Source organism: Anopheles arabiensis, chromosome X, assembly GCF_016920715.1.
Source record: "Anopheles arabiensis isolate DONGOLA chromosome X, AaraD3, whole genome shotgun sequence".
Lineage (NCBI taxonomy): Eukaryota > Metazoa > Arthropoda > Insecta > Diptera > Culicidae > Anopheles > Anopheles arabiensis.
In genome coordinates, this window is record NC_053519.1 from 13645099 (window position 1) to 13661648 (window position 16550).

The 16550-nt window shown below is 47.3% G+C and overlaps 1 protein-coding gene across 2 annotated transcripts in view; it reads right to left on the minus strand.

Annotated features, from left to right (window-relative positions):
- Window positions 1–16312, minus strand: part of LOC120906335 (uncharacterized PE-PGRS family protein PE_PGRS10) — a 52561-nt gene extending 36249 nt beyond the window's left edge. For both annotated transcript variants that reach the window (XM_040317918.1, XM_040317917.1), the window contains exon 1: window positions 14804–16312. In XM_040317918.1, coding sequence (XP_040173852.1) covers window positions 14804–16011 — 1208 coding nt within the window. In that variant the 5' untranslated portion in view covers window positions 16012–16312. The remainder of the gene's footprint in view (window positions 1–14803) is intronic.
- Window positions 16313–16550: the final 238 nt, after the last annotated feature.

Sequence of the window (16550 nt, forward strand, 5' to 3'; positions counted from 1 at the left end):
CCGAAGGACTCGGGGGAGGGGCAAGAAGCGCGTGGAAAAAGGTGGCAGAATGATTTGCACGAATCTAACAGCAACAACAACAACAACCACGACGACGTCCTAAAACACGAATATTTGCGTACTGACGAATGGAATGGGGCAGGTTTTTGAAACCCTCCCCGATATTGACAGTTGCAAGAGAAAGAGGAAATAAGGCAGAGCGTTGTGTGTTTTTGGGTCTAAATATAAAGAAAGAATAGAAAAAAAACCTTTCTACCAACACCCTGCTACCCAGGATCCAGTGTTTTCCGTTCTGCTAGACGCACGGTTTAAGGTATATAGTGCGTTACAATTGCATTTTACACTGGCTGATTGAACGAGCGCCAAACCACACAGCGCGGGCACGTTTATTTTGTATCAAAACACACAATTAATGCCCGGGCTTAATGTGCCGTTTGCCCGGGCCGATGGCTTTTGCACGTATGACTGCATGGAATGCAGGTTTTTGATTGTGCTGTGCGCGCTCGCGTTTGCTTTACGGCCAGCACCGCTGGTATGTCATGGGAAATGGGGATAAACAAATGCGCGTTTAACTGCCTTTTTTGCCGAGGTTGCGGAGATTACGAAGGTTCACGAAGGGTAAAAGATATCCTCGCAGCTACTAACGCACGAGCAATGGTGAGTTATTTTCAAATTTGCATCAACAATTGAGATATCTTTTTGATCATGCAATATGAGGGGCCATCCATAAATTACGTTAAACTCGTGTTGGATTGGGATATTTTTATACAGTAGAACGTCGATTATCCGGGGGCGGATTAACCGGCGGGCGGCTTAACCGTGAGCATAAATGTGACAGCTGTTCAAACGTACAGCGAACATTTGCAGCGATAGTCAAGTGGGCAACCAGATTTTTGAGCAGCTCTAAAGTGTCTAGTGATATTTTCGAAATTCATTTTTGTTCATGAACTGTTGTTAAACCTATAGTTATTGATTAAAATAATATTTTACTAACGATTAATCGATTTATTCAAGTTGGATTAATCATAAAACTAATAAAAAACTAGTAATAAAATAATTTTTGTATGAAAATGACATTTCTTGGACCATTATCCGTGCAAATCGATTAACCGGCAACCGTCCGGTCCCGAGCTGCCCGGATAATCGACGTTCTACTGTATTTGCAAGTTGCAGAGTTCCAAGTTGTACCACGTAAACTATACACCATAAAATTAACTTAATAAAAGGCCTTTTATATAACGTTCGGCATTCGAGAACATTCACTCAAACGTTCGTTTTGTTCACTGTGGGATTCAATTTTGGTTGTCGGAAGATTCGAGTTAATGAAGCAAAACTCTGGACTGTATATTTTGATCGAGCTTTATTGATATTGGAGAGATGTATTTATATTGTTATCATTATGGTTTACATTACCCAAGTGACATTTGCTTGAAATTGTTTTCCCATATCTGCTCGATTAGTACTCGATACGCCTGAAATTATTGATTTGTGTGTGATCAAGTGTGTTGAAAGCGCTAAGATTTGGTGTGTTCGTAAATTAGACTTTCTTCTATCGATGGACGATGTCGACGAGCTCATTTTACATTCATAGCTTTGATTTTTGATGACAAATAATCAAAAATGGGTATTATTTAAGTAGAAAATGGGAACATGACCAACTATTGCGATAGCAAACATAATTTCCGAGCGAATCTAGTAGAAAGTAACGGAAATGCCGCATCACAGTTGATTTTAAAGGACTTTTTTGAATTCTCTTGAACTGGTGCAGTTTTAGAGAAGTTTAAGGCTCCAGTTTAAAGGAATTGACTCGAATTCCCGGTTGTTCGTGTTCGAAAATGTCAATTGGGTAGTAAACCAACACACTTATCACTCATTTACATTTACATTTACTCCATCCACCGATGACTTCCACCATCTGTCAAACACGCTGGGAAAATAATATCGACGAAACCTAGAACGAACTCGAACGGCGAATATGATACCAAATTTTCTCCCGTTCGATTCAAGTGCTTCCGACGGATTCGAGTGTCGTTCGATCTATATTATAGGTCTTTTAAAGTGTCAATGAGTCTAACGAGTCACTACATTTTCTAACCCACATACGTAACGAGCTGTGAATGATATGCCCAGGGAGGGGCAGGATATGTTGATTTTTTTTTGGTTTGCTTTACGTAATTTATCGATGACCCCTAAAACAACTCTTTTTCATTTTCATTAGAGATAACTTCACGTCAATAGCTGATTCTAACAGATATTTAGCTGAACGGGGGCATTGCGTTTAAAAATCTTTTTTTTTTAGCATTACGTAATTCATGGATTTCCCCTTAGATTACTGTTTTGCTTTTAATAAATGATACAAGATGCTCAGATGCTTGTAGGAACATATTTAGTAAGTATTATTGACTCCTAGAGCATATCGACGTGAGTTGGGAGTTGGTGGACATGTGTAGATGTAATTATTTAGCTACTTTAGCCACTCCAGCAGTACAAAGCGCAACGATAAAAAACCTATCCCAACCATGTTTCAGCCGTAAAACATTGTACCATAAACACTGGACGCAACCATCGAACGTAACGATCGTATCACCGCGGTATAGACACCGCTGCCTATCTCCTCCCCGTTGGATGTGGTCCGGGGGGCTTCCATTCCGGGCTTGGAAGAGGCGTGCTTTGAGGAAATGGAAGCTAAAAATAACGCCCACCGAAAGAACGTCGTCGTCTGCGGAATAAACACACGTGCATATCTTCCATTTATATATATAATCTCCTAGACGTAGGTCAACGTAGCATCGCCACTCTTACCTCTTCATCTTTGCCTACGAGCGCGCTCGCCAAACACTGGACGCACAACAGCTGCCCGCCATCGCGATGGGGAGCAACAGCGAGCGGTGGAAACCCATTTTGCAGCGAGCAGCATATCAAGCTCGTCAATTGCGGGAACACGATCCCAATGAGTGTATTACACCAATTGGGAAGGCACGCTCGGACCACAGAAAAGACGGAAGAAGAAGCAAAAGAGGAGCAAACCCCCCCCCCCTGTAAAAACAAAAGAAGCGGATCGACACGGCCAGTGCTGCCAAATCGGCACGGCATTAATTTAAAACACGAGTCTCGTTCCAGTTTTTTTTTGCTGTTGTTGTGTTACACAGTTTTCATGAAATGCATACCAGCCAGCCTAAACCTAACCTCTCCACACAACTCTTCCCCGGGGAAAATGGTCCACCCTCTCCACCAGTGCTGACGAACTCGTAACAGTTGTTAATAGGGCTATTTTTGTAGATCGTTTCTTTCCAATAAATAGATATGTGTTTGTGTGTGGTTGTGCATTTTTTGTTTTTGTTTTTCGTTGTTTGCTGCTGCTGTTGTCTGTCAAAATCACAATCGTCTTGGTGGCGGGGATGGAGGAAATGAAAGGGAAGCAATGCTTTTGGGGAAGATCAACGAGACGGGCAGGCGGGCAGAACTTTCTCCATCGTTTGCGCCCCCGACACACACACACACACAGCGAGCAACATAATGGTTCACAGCCGGGCTCGATTGAAAGAGGGCAAGCAGCAGCAGCAGCAGCAGCAGCATCGATCCGTTCCGATTTCGGAACGTGGAGCGTCGTGTCTTTTGTGGCAGCATGGAACGAAACGAAGAGAACGGGTAAGCTTGTCGAGGGAAGATGGAATGGAAAGGTTCAGGCAATGGCGCACTCAATCGTACGGGGCAGTAAGACGTTCGATCGAGCCCACTTTTCGCCGAGTTTCTCACGAAATAGACGCCAGCGCGCTGTCGCCACGTTCTCGCGGGGCCCACCCCGGCTGAAAGTGTTCCCGGCGCGACAACCCACGGCTGGGAAACAAAAAAAAAACGAGCGTGAAAAGAAGGTGGCGAAGCAAGGGCGAAGGAAGCTGCATTCGGCACCCCAGAAGTCGCACGAAAAAAATTGGAAGAAAAAATTGGATGCAAAGATCGTCAAAATAATCGGTGAAAAGCCAGCCAGCTGGCACGTTGACCAATTTTGATGGGAGCGCGAGCGTTTGAAATGGAATATTGAACGTGGAGAGAGAAGCAAGAAAACAACAAAAAACAAAACAAAAACGAGGTGAAATGAGTAGACGGGCGGCTAAACGGCCCGAGAAAGGCTCGATCCGATCGCTCTGCTGTGTGCGCGAGTTAATCGATCATCAATATCCGGGCTCTTGATGATAACGGCCGCCCATTACACGGCTAGAGCAGCGTATGGAGATGTTGTGGAGGAGACCTCGGGCAATTAAAAAAAGAAGAAGGAGGTAGCGGTACCGCAAGACACACTGCGTACAGGCGAAACAACAAAAAAAAAACAACAAGCTTTTCTTTGTAAATGAAGATACAATTTTGCTGGCAGCACTGCCGCCCATGCCGATTTGCATTTCGACAGCGACTGGCTGCGCGGTTTGATTGATTCGCCGGCCGCTGACAGAAAGGTGAGGTGCCAGGTGACCGGCAGGGGTTAATTAAACACCCGCGAGCGAGAAAGAGTAATTGTGCTTTCCTCGGTAGCTGACACATACGAACGTAAAAACATCCCACCACGGGCAAGAGATGGAGGGACACAAATCAGCTCGAGTTCAGCTTGAGTCGTTTCTCGTTCTCGTTGTCTGTATAGTTAGGCCGCTGGGCGAACCATGTGCACTGACCGATCGCGTACGGCACAAAGTGCATCAATTGAGGCTGAACGACCCAGCGTAGGCGGTAGGATTGATGCGCAACAACAGCGATGACATGATCGTTGCACCCGACCCGGTGCAAGCCGATCCCCTTCGATTCGGCCGGCCGGTGGTGGGACAGGCCTTCGTTCTCATCAAAAACCCATTTCCCATCCCGTCCCGACACAGCGCCACCATAGCGAGCAAAACAGGCGAGCAAAGTATGATAATTGGAGCTAATCGGGCACAACGTTCAATCTCGCGCGCGCTCGGTCTCTATCGAGACATCGTTAAGTGTCACCGAACCCCCGGCCCCTGTACCGCATACGGGGACTAAGGTACTAACCCCGTTCGTTGTAATTATGCCCAAACGGCGTGTACCAGCCGTGCCAAGTCACGGTGCAGCGCCGGCCTCCTAGACCCATTGAGGAGTTCGTCGCCTGCGCCGGCTCCAGATGTGTGGTTCTTTCACTTCCAGCGCTTACATTCACTATTAGAGGGGGGGGGGGGGGTGAGGAGTCTCTGCGTAGCAAAAAGTGCAACCTCCGCAATTAAATCATACGCCTCTCGTGCCTGTCGATCAGCTGTGCCCGGGCCGTGCGCATGTCCCAGGACATTCTGTCGGGGCGAAAGTGTACGTCAAGCTTCTCGACAGCTCTCCCGCTTGCTTTCTTTCACATTTCTTTCCACCACCTCCGTCGTGGATGCTGGCAATAATTCCCCCCCCCCCACCCCCCTCGAGCGGGCGAAAGTAGATTCATCGTCTTTGCTTTTCTCTAATGTCCCGCACCCTTGGTCTCCCCCCTTCTCAATACACACGGATCTTCAATAGCAGCAGCAATAACATCGTCATCATCATCATTAAACAAACCGATCGCAAGCAGATCACCGCTCATCAGAGGGGGAGAGGGGTGGGGGGGGGGGGGAGGCCACTGCACGCCGTAGAATGTGGCGCAGACATCCCGCGAATCTCTCCCCATCCCTTGCCCGCTCAGAGTGTAAGATAAACGTCCGGGCGGAAAAGCCCCATTACCTCGTGGCAGGCTCTCTTGCTCTTTCTCTCTCTCTCTCTCTCACACACACACACATCCATTCTCTTCATTTCTCTCGGAAAGGGGAAGGTGAAGGCTTGTGTGTGGGAAGCGTTTTTCACCTTCTGCAGGCTCTGGGAACGGCGGCGCCATTTTCCCACCGCGCTGCGGGCACGGCTCGATGAACTCTCCCGTGTACCCGGGGAAGTGCAATCTGGTTGGAGGTGCTGATGCTGCTGCTGCTTGTGAACAACAATCGATCGATCGGGGTGGCAGCGCTGAATTGCGCAGCAAACAACCGAAGGGTCGGCTAGAGATCGCGGTAGCAGCTTGTGCAACGGCTTGTGCGACCCCTTAATCCCGTCATTTTCCCCTCCCGTGTCCAGCGTGTTTTGCAATTCAAAAAGACGATGGGACAGGTCGCAAGTCCGGAAGTTGTTACAGTGAATGACATGTTGCAGAGATAGAGCGACATTAAACCAATATTTAATATCACACTGCACTGGCTGGTCAGAACTATCATTCGGAGCAGCTGGAGTATCCGGTGGAGCATCGAGATGAGACTGTCTGAAGAATTACAAACTCATTACCTCATCTTTGCTAGGTTCTTCTTGTCCACGACCTCCAAATGCCCGGACTTCCAGAGCTCCCAGTACAAACTAGTGGAATGCAGTGCGCATTTGGATTGGAGCATGCTCTTCAGAAATCACGACAATCATACACTCTAACGATTCCATCACCACTCGCTGACACCCTGCAGCCGTCTACCACCTCCAAAAAAGATCTCCGACTGGAACGACGAAGAAGGAATAGGAGGACTGAAAGAACCATCAGACGAACCTCTCCGCGAGATCTCCGCGCTCCAAAAATGTGAATCTCACCAGACAAAAGACAATGTAAATTTATTGATAACCATAACCTTGACGCCATCATGACGAACCATTTGACACTGCCGACGGCAAACAGCTCCAGGCAGCACTGGAGGAGGAACAGACGAACAGAACTGCCAGAATACTCTAATTAAAACCAATTCCGAATATTCCAGGTACGTGCCCATTGGTAACAGTGTGCAACAGTGCGCGATTGCCTTTCGATGCACGTAAGCCACCACGATCGCTTCTTGCACGTGACGCATTTCGTTGCCTTAGGTTTAGAGCCGCCCATAAATAGAGCATTTGAATGCTTTAGGCAGCAGCGATCGTGTAAGGCCAGATCTCGCGTGGACCACTAACACTAAAGACACCCACGCACCGCTGATGTCATCGCTGGATCGCGTGTGTTTGTTTATATAGTTTTGCGTTCTGCTTGCCAAATTAACATACGGTTGCAAGTCTGTTTACGCCAAGCAGCTGATTGGACGTGGATAGGGAGGGTTTTTTGGTTCTACTTTATCTCACAAAAGCCGTTTCTCAGTCGGCATGGTATTACAACCTCGTTTCTAACTCATGAACCCCAACTCCTCCGTTCGAAATTGGCTACCAATATTTCTTATGCGCGTTTTCATCGTGGTGTGGAGGCTTGGGGGAGGGTTTTTTTTTGTGGGTAAATAGTTTTCCTTGAAATGAAATGGTGTTTTTGTTGGTTGTTGCTGGTTGTTCCTACGTCCAATTCCCAAACTCAACCCATTTCTGGTTGGAGCTGCTCGCTTCACTCAACATCATAATAAATGGGGAGTGCAGGGAGTCACCTGGGCAGAGCGTGTGTAGCGCAAGCAAATACAGGAAAAAACACACATGGTAAGCAGGAAACGGTAAACGGGAAGCGAACAAGCGAGACAGGGCTGTCAAACACAGTTATGTAGTCGTTTCCAAAATATAAATTTCGTCTTCTAATTCACCTACCATTGAAGATGTTTCTTTCAATATGTCCACACACGTCGGATTGCAGTAATTTCTATACATATACAGGCCTATACAGGCGCTTTCGAGACTTAATTCATTACCACGCAGCCGGATAGTCAAAATCCTAGCTACGGAGGGACGGTCCGGTTCATTCTAGGCTTGAACACATGACGGGCATGTTATTGAGTCGTTCGAGTAGACGACTGTACCATTGGTACGACGCCAGCAGGCAGTAACTTAGATTGGCTTTTAAACACACAACGATGGTATGAAATATGTTTGAGGCATTCCTATAGGAAATACGCGGACAACCCTGCCCTAAATACGAATAATCATAAAAACGAGATGTATACAACGATTGCGATTATTCTAGCAAAGAAGATTTAATTTCATTGTTTCAAACCGCCCAGAAGCGATAAGCCCATTCAGGAGGTCTCCCCTATCTATACCTCCCTGTAAACCAATCAATAGTTTGACTAGCCTGTTCACACGCCAAAGGTAAAACGGTGAACGGTGGTTCGCTTCCCATCCTCCGCCAGCAAAACCTGACCTGGAGCGAAGCTGACGTTCGGTTGTTTACGCGTGTGCATGTAGTTTAACGGTACCCGCGGTTGCCGCTTCTCTTTCATCAACGTTCCTCAACTAAACAACGACAACGAGTTCGCTGCCACTCCGCCTTGCTGCAACACAAACACACACCTCGGACTTTTGAGCAACTTTTCTCTTTCAGCAGACAGAATGGCCGCTCGTGGGGGGGGGGGGGGGTCAGGTGGGAGGGAATGCGGAAAAGTGCGCCTAAAGTTCGGACCGAGCACGCTGGGGGGGGAACTCTTTATTGCGCCACTCGTTGCGTACATGCCTGCACCGTTTAGAGCGTAATGGCCAGGCAAAGAACGGTTTGCAGAACATTATTAGGCAAGCCGGAGTGCTCATCAGCACAAACTTCACACATTTGCTCCCCCATGACTCCCAAAAAAAAAAAAAGAAAAAAAAAATCGGGTGTAACACACAATAAACTTAGATGTGAAGTTTTCTTCACTTTGCAACCTTTAAACAAGCGGTTCGTGTGGAGGTATGTCTTCACTGTGGCAAGATTTAGTTGTTTCCAGCACGGCTGGACGGAGCGGGCCGCAAGCGCGGTACGGCGTAGCGACGAAGGGCTACCCAAATCTTCTACCCAAACAACAAACCACTTCGGAATGCAAATGGCCACCCCGGCCGCTACACCACGATGCGTAACGGTGAAATGGTCGAAGGGGAGGCGCAGTAGCCGCAGTACCTTTTCAGCTAAGCAACACCTCCACCGGTCGGATGTGGTTGTGCTGTGCACACCCACGCACGGAGGGGCATGCATGACACATCGGCAAGGTATTCACATACGAGAAATAAACAGTTTATAAAAATGGTGTGTGTACACCTTCCCAACAGGCCGGACTGTTTTTGGAGAAGTGATGCCGTTGTGTAGTTTCTACGAAATTTATTTATTTATATTGCGCATGATGTATACTTCCGTGTGAGAAACTAAAATAAAAGACAATAAGCAGAAATCCAATAGCACGATTAGGTGGCAATTAATCAAATAATTCAATGTGTTTCAGATAATTGCTAGCTGTTCTGGGTCAGCGCCATCTGTCGAGTAGTAGCATGACTAATAGAGGAATGTTTTTAAAACACTCTTCTTCGTCTTATTATTATAGCCAACAAAGACTTTCCAATCCACACTTAAGTTAAGCCACTTTTAATTGATTGGTATATACCACGTGATCGAATACGAAGTCACCCAGGTCGTATCTGGGAACCTGGACGGGAATTGAACCGTCGATGAGCTTTCCAGGAGCCGTCATGTCTACCATTGTAGCAATTCGGTCGTCACGTCTGTCACGCTCCAAATTGCCTATATGTAGGTTTTTCTGTTTCACTGGACATTTACCTAATGAGTCAAGTTCTTGTTGAGTTCTTGCTTAAGATTCTTTAGACGATAATTACACCACAGGGTAAGGCTCTTGCTTGAAGGTACTACTAACAACATGATGCAATGTGTTTAGGAGCCTTCAAAGCACCACCAAAAACACGTCTTCTGCCGAGAATTCGAATGCAAAGCTACGAAAACCACCTAAAAACATGCGTTCCAGTGAGTCTTTCCCTAGCATGCATTCAAGCATAACAAATCTCCATGTCGATCATTAGTCATTCTAACGCTTGACGCTAGACATGCTAAAAAAACGTCCAACCGTGGGGATACGGTGCATATGGCCAAAGACACCGACTGAAAACAGGTTCACCCGGGGATCGCATAAGACATGAGGGTAACATGCAAAATTCCAACCAACAAGCGACGAGCAGCGGCAAAAAAGCAAAAAACCAAACAAAAAATTAGTTCCAATTAATGTGTTATGTCGATCATCTCGTCCCACCGCCCTTCCATCACTCTGTATCTCTCTTGCTCTTATTTCTCCAGCGAAAGTATTAAAAAAAAAACACACACACACACACACACCATTCTCGTTTTGTGCATGATCGCGCGTTGGCTTCGTTTGACAAATTCGCGTACAATTTCGTGATCCTCTGTGGAGGGCCCCGAGGGCGCACATGTTTTGCACAGCAAACACAACACCCGGCCGCCCCGAGCGGTTTGCAGGTGCATGGGACAGTGGTAGTGCTGCAAGGCGCTGCACTCCAACTGCCTGCTTCTCCACCTGTGTGATGTAACCTGATCGTTACCTTCACAACCGACCAAGCAACTAGCGCGACAACGTACGTTTTTTCGCAGGTTAGGTTACTAATTAGCTCCAAACAACCGTGCGCCATTTGTTTGGGCGCTACTCACCGCTGATATGCGCAAGATAAGTGTAGAGTGGTTTTGCGTGTTTCATTTCAATGAAGATACCAGATTCCATCGACAGAATTTGTCTTTTTTCATTTTAGAACAAATAAGTGATGGTGTTTTTCACGATTTATACATATCTTTTTTTATATCTAGAACAGAAAAGAGAACTACATTTTTGATTAAACGTAGTATAACTTAACGTAAATGATAATGTATGCCCTACACTACCTTACTACAAAATATGTTGTTTTGATATTTCCCAATATTTCATACTAAAAAGCCTTTTTATTTAAAAAAAATTGATTGTCTACCACTGACTAATTGAAATTTCATGCAAAATGGAATTACAGAGTTTCTACGTAGTACGTGTTTTTTAAGACTGTACGAAATCGTTTAACACGCACTTCCAAGAAAGTCATGCATTATGCTCTAAATACGACAAAAATAAACATGCGACACATTTCCAATCGAATTGAAACAATTTCTTACATTAACGACACCTGTTTGACTGATCTCAAAACCCCCCGTGCCCCCGGTCAACTTAACTTTCAAGGCCAGTTTGTGTGTTAGCTTGTTAGCAACCTTTTCAGCAACAAACCCGGGTTTTGCGATAAGCCGTTTCTAAAAACAACAGCTTAAGGGCAGGCACAGGCCAAATATTTACATTTCTAAATTATCAGCAATCGGAATCGATGTACGGGGCGCTGTTCAATTAACCGCAGCCGATTAGCAGGCGCTCCCCACGAGGCGAAACTAATGTTTCACAGTGCAATGGTAAGCATTGTGCCGTAGTGCATCTAGCACAGGCCAACCGTAGCTAATGCAGGACGAAAGCAGTACACACAAACGAAGCGAGGCAGCAATGTTTACTTCACGCTGTTTTCACGCAAATACCAAAAAAAAAACTGTCACCCTACGGCCATTTACGGCGACACAATGAGGCGAGAGGGAAGAAAAAATACAACTTCCACAAAGAAACGCACACGACGTCCGCCTTTGCCCGTCCGATGCATCTATTTAGCACCTTCCCGCTAATGGCTGGACAGCTTAAAACAACAAAATCAAGCTGGCAAGCCTCAATTTTAGCACCGCTGCCATTATCGGTTCATTCTTTTCCGCCCATTTCGCAAATGCTTCTTTGCGCCCCATCCCGTACTGCCGCATGCTGCATCATTCTGCATCTGCAGTGGAGTCGGGCCAGTAAATAATGTAGACAGAAGAGGACTTCCAGTGGAAGCAACAATCCAAACGTAATGTAAAAAAAAAAACTTTCAATCGCGCGCAATATGCCACCAACAAACAAGAAAAAAGCGTGACCTTCAATACATTCTTACTGGCGTACAAAAAAAAAAACAAACCTCAAACGAACCACACTCACAAATCCAACAGATTGTGAAATATCGTGTGTGTGTTTTTTGTTGTTGTTGCTGTAGCTCGCCTTTTAGAAGGAGCTGGGACGCACCCGATTGCTGCATTTACCATGTGCCAAGTACACGAAACGGCGACGCCCGGTGCAGTTACGGAGCGGAATCGGAAGGCAAGCGAAGGGTACCGTATGACCTTGGATCCTTGAAAGCCCTATTTAACGCGTGTGAAAGCACTCCTTGAAGCAAAAAGCAAACAAAACAAAAAACTGTGGCCATCTGGGCGAAATGGCAGGATAGCGTGGACGTCATGCAAACACACACACACACACGGACACGCGTATGCAGGTTTTCGTCTTATCGAGCGCATTTTATTGGCAGCCGCACCCCGATGAAAGTGGTTCGTCTTTTGCTGGTGCTAATGCGCCTCCACCTACATCTCGTTTGCCTTGAAAATTAACGAGAGCGAGGGAAGGAGAGCGCACGAGAGAGAGATAGAGAGAGAGAGAGAGAAAGAGAGCGAGAGATGGCTATAAAAAAAGAGCGATAAGGGTGGAACATTCGGGGAAAATTGTTCGAGTCGCAGTAGATGGTTTGGAGCACTGCCAGGAGTCGGGATTTTCGAGCAGCAGTGAACGCGTTTGCACCAGCCAAATGCAAGCCAGGCATGTCAAACGCATTACGTCAGCGGCCCCTCGCCAGTTTGCAGCACTCTTTGAAGATGAAAGCCGTTCGAAAAGAGAAAAAAAAAAGCTTCATCACGGCGTAGTGCATGCGTTTATATTTTTATGTTTATTGCATCGAGCGGCCTCCCACTGCCTTGCGGAAAGGTTCGATGCGCTACGCGCGCACCGAGCTGGCAGTGCGCGTAGTTGGGAATGATGATTGTGAATGATGGCCGGATGAAATTGGCATATACTTTACGAGATCAGTTTACGATCCGTCGCTGGCGGTAGGGATCGATGGACAAAGACTTGTTCGGTGAATCGCGAGCCGGGGCAAGCGATTTTGACCCCTTCCCATCTCATCAGGGCAATAGCCCGGAAGACATTGCAGGCTAGAGTGTGAATTGTCATAATTAACCGCTTCAGCAGCTCGGCAGCCGTTTTGCGACGGCTGTTCACTTTTACAACAGCGCGTTAAATCTATCTGGCGTCCAGAAGCTGCACCACAATATTGTGTTTTTTTTGCTTTGAATTTAATAGATATCTGTCAGAGTTGTAAAACTTACAGGAGCTCATTGTTTGCAATACATTATTATTCTTAAGTATCAAGGGGATCGTTTGCATAGCGCATTTCATTAACTAATAAAGGGTTTCCCACGATGTATTGATCGGTTTCTATAATTTTCCGAACTTCAAAATGATTTCCCACTATTGGGGCCTTTCACGATACTGGCCAGCTTTTTTATATGGAGTTTGACAGTTGGCGGCTGAAATTATGTCAACACTTCATACACACAAAACTAGCCTATGATTCTCATCCTAGATTATTCCAGCCTCAAAGCAAGAGTTAGCTTCGAGAACCTACTCGAAAAAAAATCAAAACAAGGTAAATCGAGTATGGTTAGATTCGAGTATGTCAAAACAAGGCTATGTTTTCATTTATCTCAAGGTTCATTAAAGAGAACAGTTGGTGGAATCTAGACCAGGTTGTTTTTATAACCAAATGTTCAAATGCCACTCTTTGACAGGACGGGTGAAATTTTTTGCTCAAACAGGCTGTCTGGTAACTGGTAACACACCTTGGGATGAGCCCTTCATATTATACTCACTTAGATAGCTGCTCGAAAACTGCTTTACAATGCAAACTGCTGATTGACTGAAATTTTAGTCTACGATCTTAAAAGGGAAAGGGCTCATTTTCAGAAGCTGGTATGTAAGCTGATTTGAGAAATTGTTTGTTTTCAACGCAATGTTTTATCTATTTAGACCAGGGGCCTCCAAACTTCTCAGCTCGCGGGCCGCATTGCTTCAAAAATAACTATATTGAGGGCCATTTGACGCTACCTTTGATGCTAAATGATGAGTGAACTTTTAAATCGTTTTTACAACAAAATACTAACGATACTAATACAGTTTCGTGTTACCAAAGCTTGATTTTTGTCTAAGAAAAATAAAAAATACATTTTTATTTGAATAAGTTATAATAACGTAATATTTATATTAACTCTGGCAAAGTCATCGTGGGCCGCATTATAAGCTCTTGAGGGCCGCATGCGGCCCGCGGGCCGTAGTTTGGAGACCCCTGATTTAGACGGAAATTTAATCAAATAAAACATTAAAAGATCAACAACGGTGTTATTCGGAGGATAAAGCTATGAACCAAAGCAATTGTCATTGCCGTTAAGGCCGGGGGACACTGTTCATACTCGCTAGTGTAATTTCGATTTTCACTAGCGCATTTGGCGGCGGCTGGTGGAAGCTTTTTTTGATCATCGAGGGAATGGTCGTGCCAGATCCAAAATTTAAGTAGTTTTTTCACCATTTTTTAATGCGAAAATGGTTCCAGAACATGTGAGTCTACCTTTTACACCAGCTTTTCCAGTCCAGTTTAACTAAAAAACTGCCCATAATTGTCTCTAAGAGAGCTTAGAGTCTTGCGTCTTGAGTCTTAGTCTTGCGAATTAGTTCAATTTCATTAATCATTTTCTCAGATTTTTCTGGTGTTTTTGAAATGTAAAATTATGGTTGTCAAAAATCTTTTCTAATCCCTTGCAAGATTATCATGATTCTTATTTTGCCTTAAAGGCAAAAATTGACGCCAACTGTCCCTTAGGGACAAACTTTAGCGGCAGTGACTGTAAAGGATGCTTGAGAGCATTGGCAAAATTCGAAGACAATCCTGTTTCAGAGACACCATTTTGCTGGGGTGTCAAACTATATTCTTGCGTGCAAACTTATGTCACAAAACCAGCTGATTGCAAGGAACGTTTCAATTACTGCGAACTCTTGTATTATTGAATTAAATAAACAATTATTTTATCGCTCGATTTGACAAGCCTGCCAAACAGTGATCGCTATCGGACGTACGCCCCTATCGGCCCCTGCCCAGCCCGATCGCTTACCTTTTCAGTGTGACGTTCTTGTTGCCGCCGAGCTTGTTTAGCTTCACCTTCTTGCCGCCCCCGCCGGTGGCCGACCCGGTACCACCTGCCCCTGTCGCCGAGTCGGAGTCACTGCCGAGGGACACGTCAGCCGCGCCCCCGGTACCACCACCACCATCACCAATGTCTGTCGTTTCCAGGGGCAACGGGGCGACGGCTGGCGGGTCCGACCCCAGCAGGTTCCCGTTCAGACTGTTCATCGTGCGGCAGTTGCCGTTGGTGCGCGCGCCACTAGCGAAGGAGGAAGCCGGCCGGCCCGATGGCTCGGTTGTGGCCGGGCCGCACCCGTTCGTTCGGCCCTGCGGGGACCACTCGGGCCGCGTGTCGCCGCTCGCGTTTCGCAGATTGTTCGCACTGACCAGCAGCCGATGGTGCTCGTCATCGTTGTCGCCACTGACGGCTAGGTAGCCATTGTAGTAGGCACCAGTGTGGCCACCGGTGGCACCGCCACCGCTGCTACCGCCCGACCGCCCGTTCGACCCGACACCGTTCGTCGGCTTTAGCACGCTCGCGAGCTTGGCCGGCGGGCCGGCATGGTTGCCGTTGGTGGGTTTGCCGTGCCGCCCGTTCGGCACCACGATCAGGTTGTTAAAGTTTTTGTCACTCTTGACGGCGGCACCGCGCCGCGGCCGATCGTCGATCGCGTCCCGGTCGTCCTCGTCGTCGTCGTCCGCGCCCGCACCGGCCAGCAGGTTGGTGCTTTCGTCGCACTGATCGGCCTCCGGCTCGTCCTGCCAGCGGCCCCGGCCCGACCGCACGTCACGACCACCACCACCACCGACCGTAGCAGCTGCCGCACCGCCTGGGGCACCGGAGTCGCCTACCAGTTTCGCATCGGACCCGCCGCCCGAACCGCCGCTGATCAGCTGATAGCGATGGCTGGCAGCACTGCCACCGCCACTGTGTTTGATTGTAGGCTTGATGATGGAGCGCACCTGGGCGGACGATGTGCTGGGCGCAGTAGCGCCGCCGGAACTGTCGCGCCCGATCGCTACACCGGCCACACTGCCTGGCGCACCTGCACCACCACCGCTGCCGTTGCCAACACCGACACCACCGGACGCGGCTGTGGTGGTTGTTGTGGTCAGGTTGAGGCTTAGATTACGCGTTGCTGCTGCAGCCGCTGCGGATGGCGATTTTTCCTCGACTGGCAGCATGTAGGAGAGCATGTTGGCAGCAGTGCAGCGAGCGAGCGCGCTCGCATGCAGTTGCAACTGCGCTCACGCGTCAGCAAGGGCAAAAAAAAACACACACACAAACGGTGCCCTATGACAGCTTGTTGGGGGTTGCGGGATGGGGATAGTACACGGGACAGTAGGTCAGAGAAACCAGAGAGAGAGAACGAGATAAACGGACAGACAGAGAGAGAGAGAGAGACAGCGTGCGAGAGAGATTGAGCCGAAGCCAAAGGGAGAACCAAACAACAACACACTACCAGCGGCAGTAGCACAGCAGCACACCGATGTATATATAGAACGGGAGTGAGTTACCGTTCTCCCCGTGCTGCACAACAGCTGCCCTTTTTTCGCGCAAGGCGAGTCCCCAAGCAAGGCGTCCCCACTGCTACTAGCGTCACACACCGGATTGCCAGATTGTGATAATGATGATGGCCGATGGTGATGTTGACGATGCTGGTGTGTTTGCTAGCCAACCAGGATCTCGCACCAGAACGTTACTAGATTGCACCAAACACGCAATTCTCGCAGGT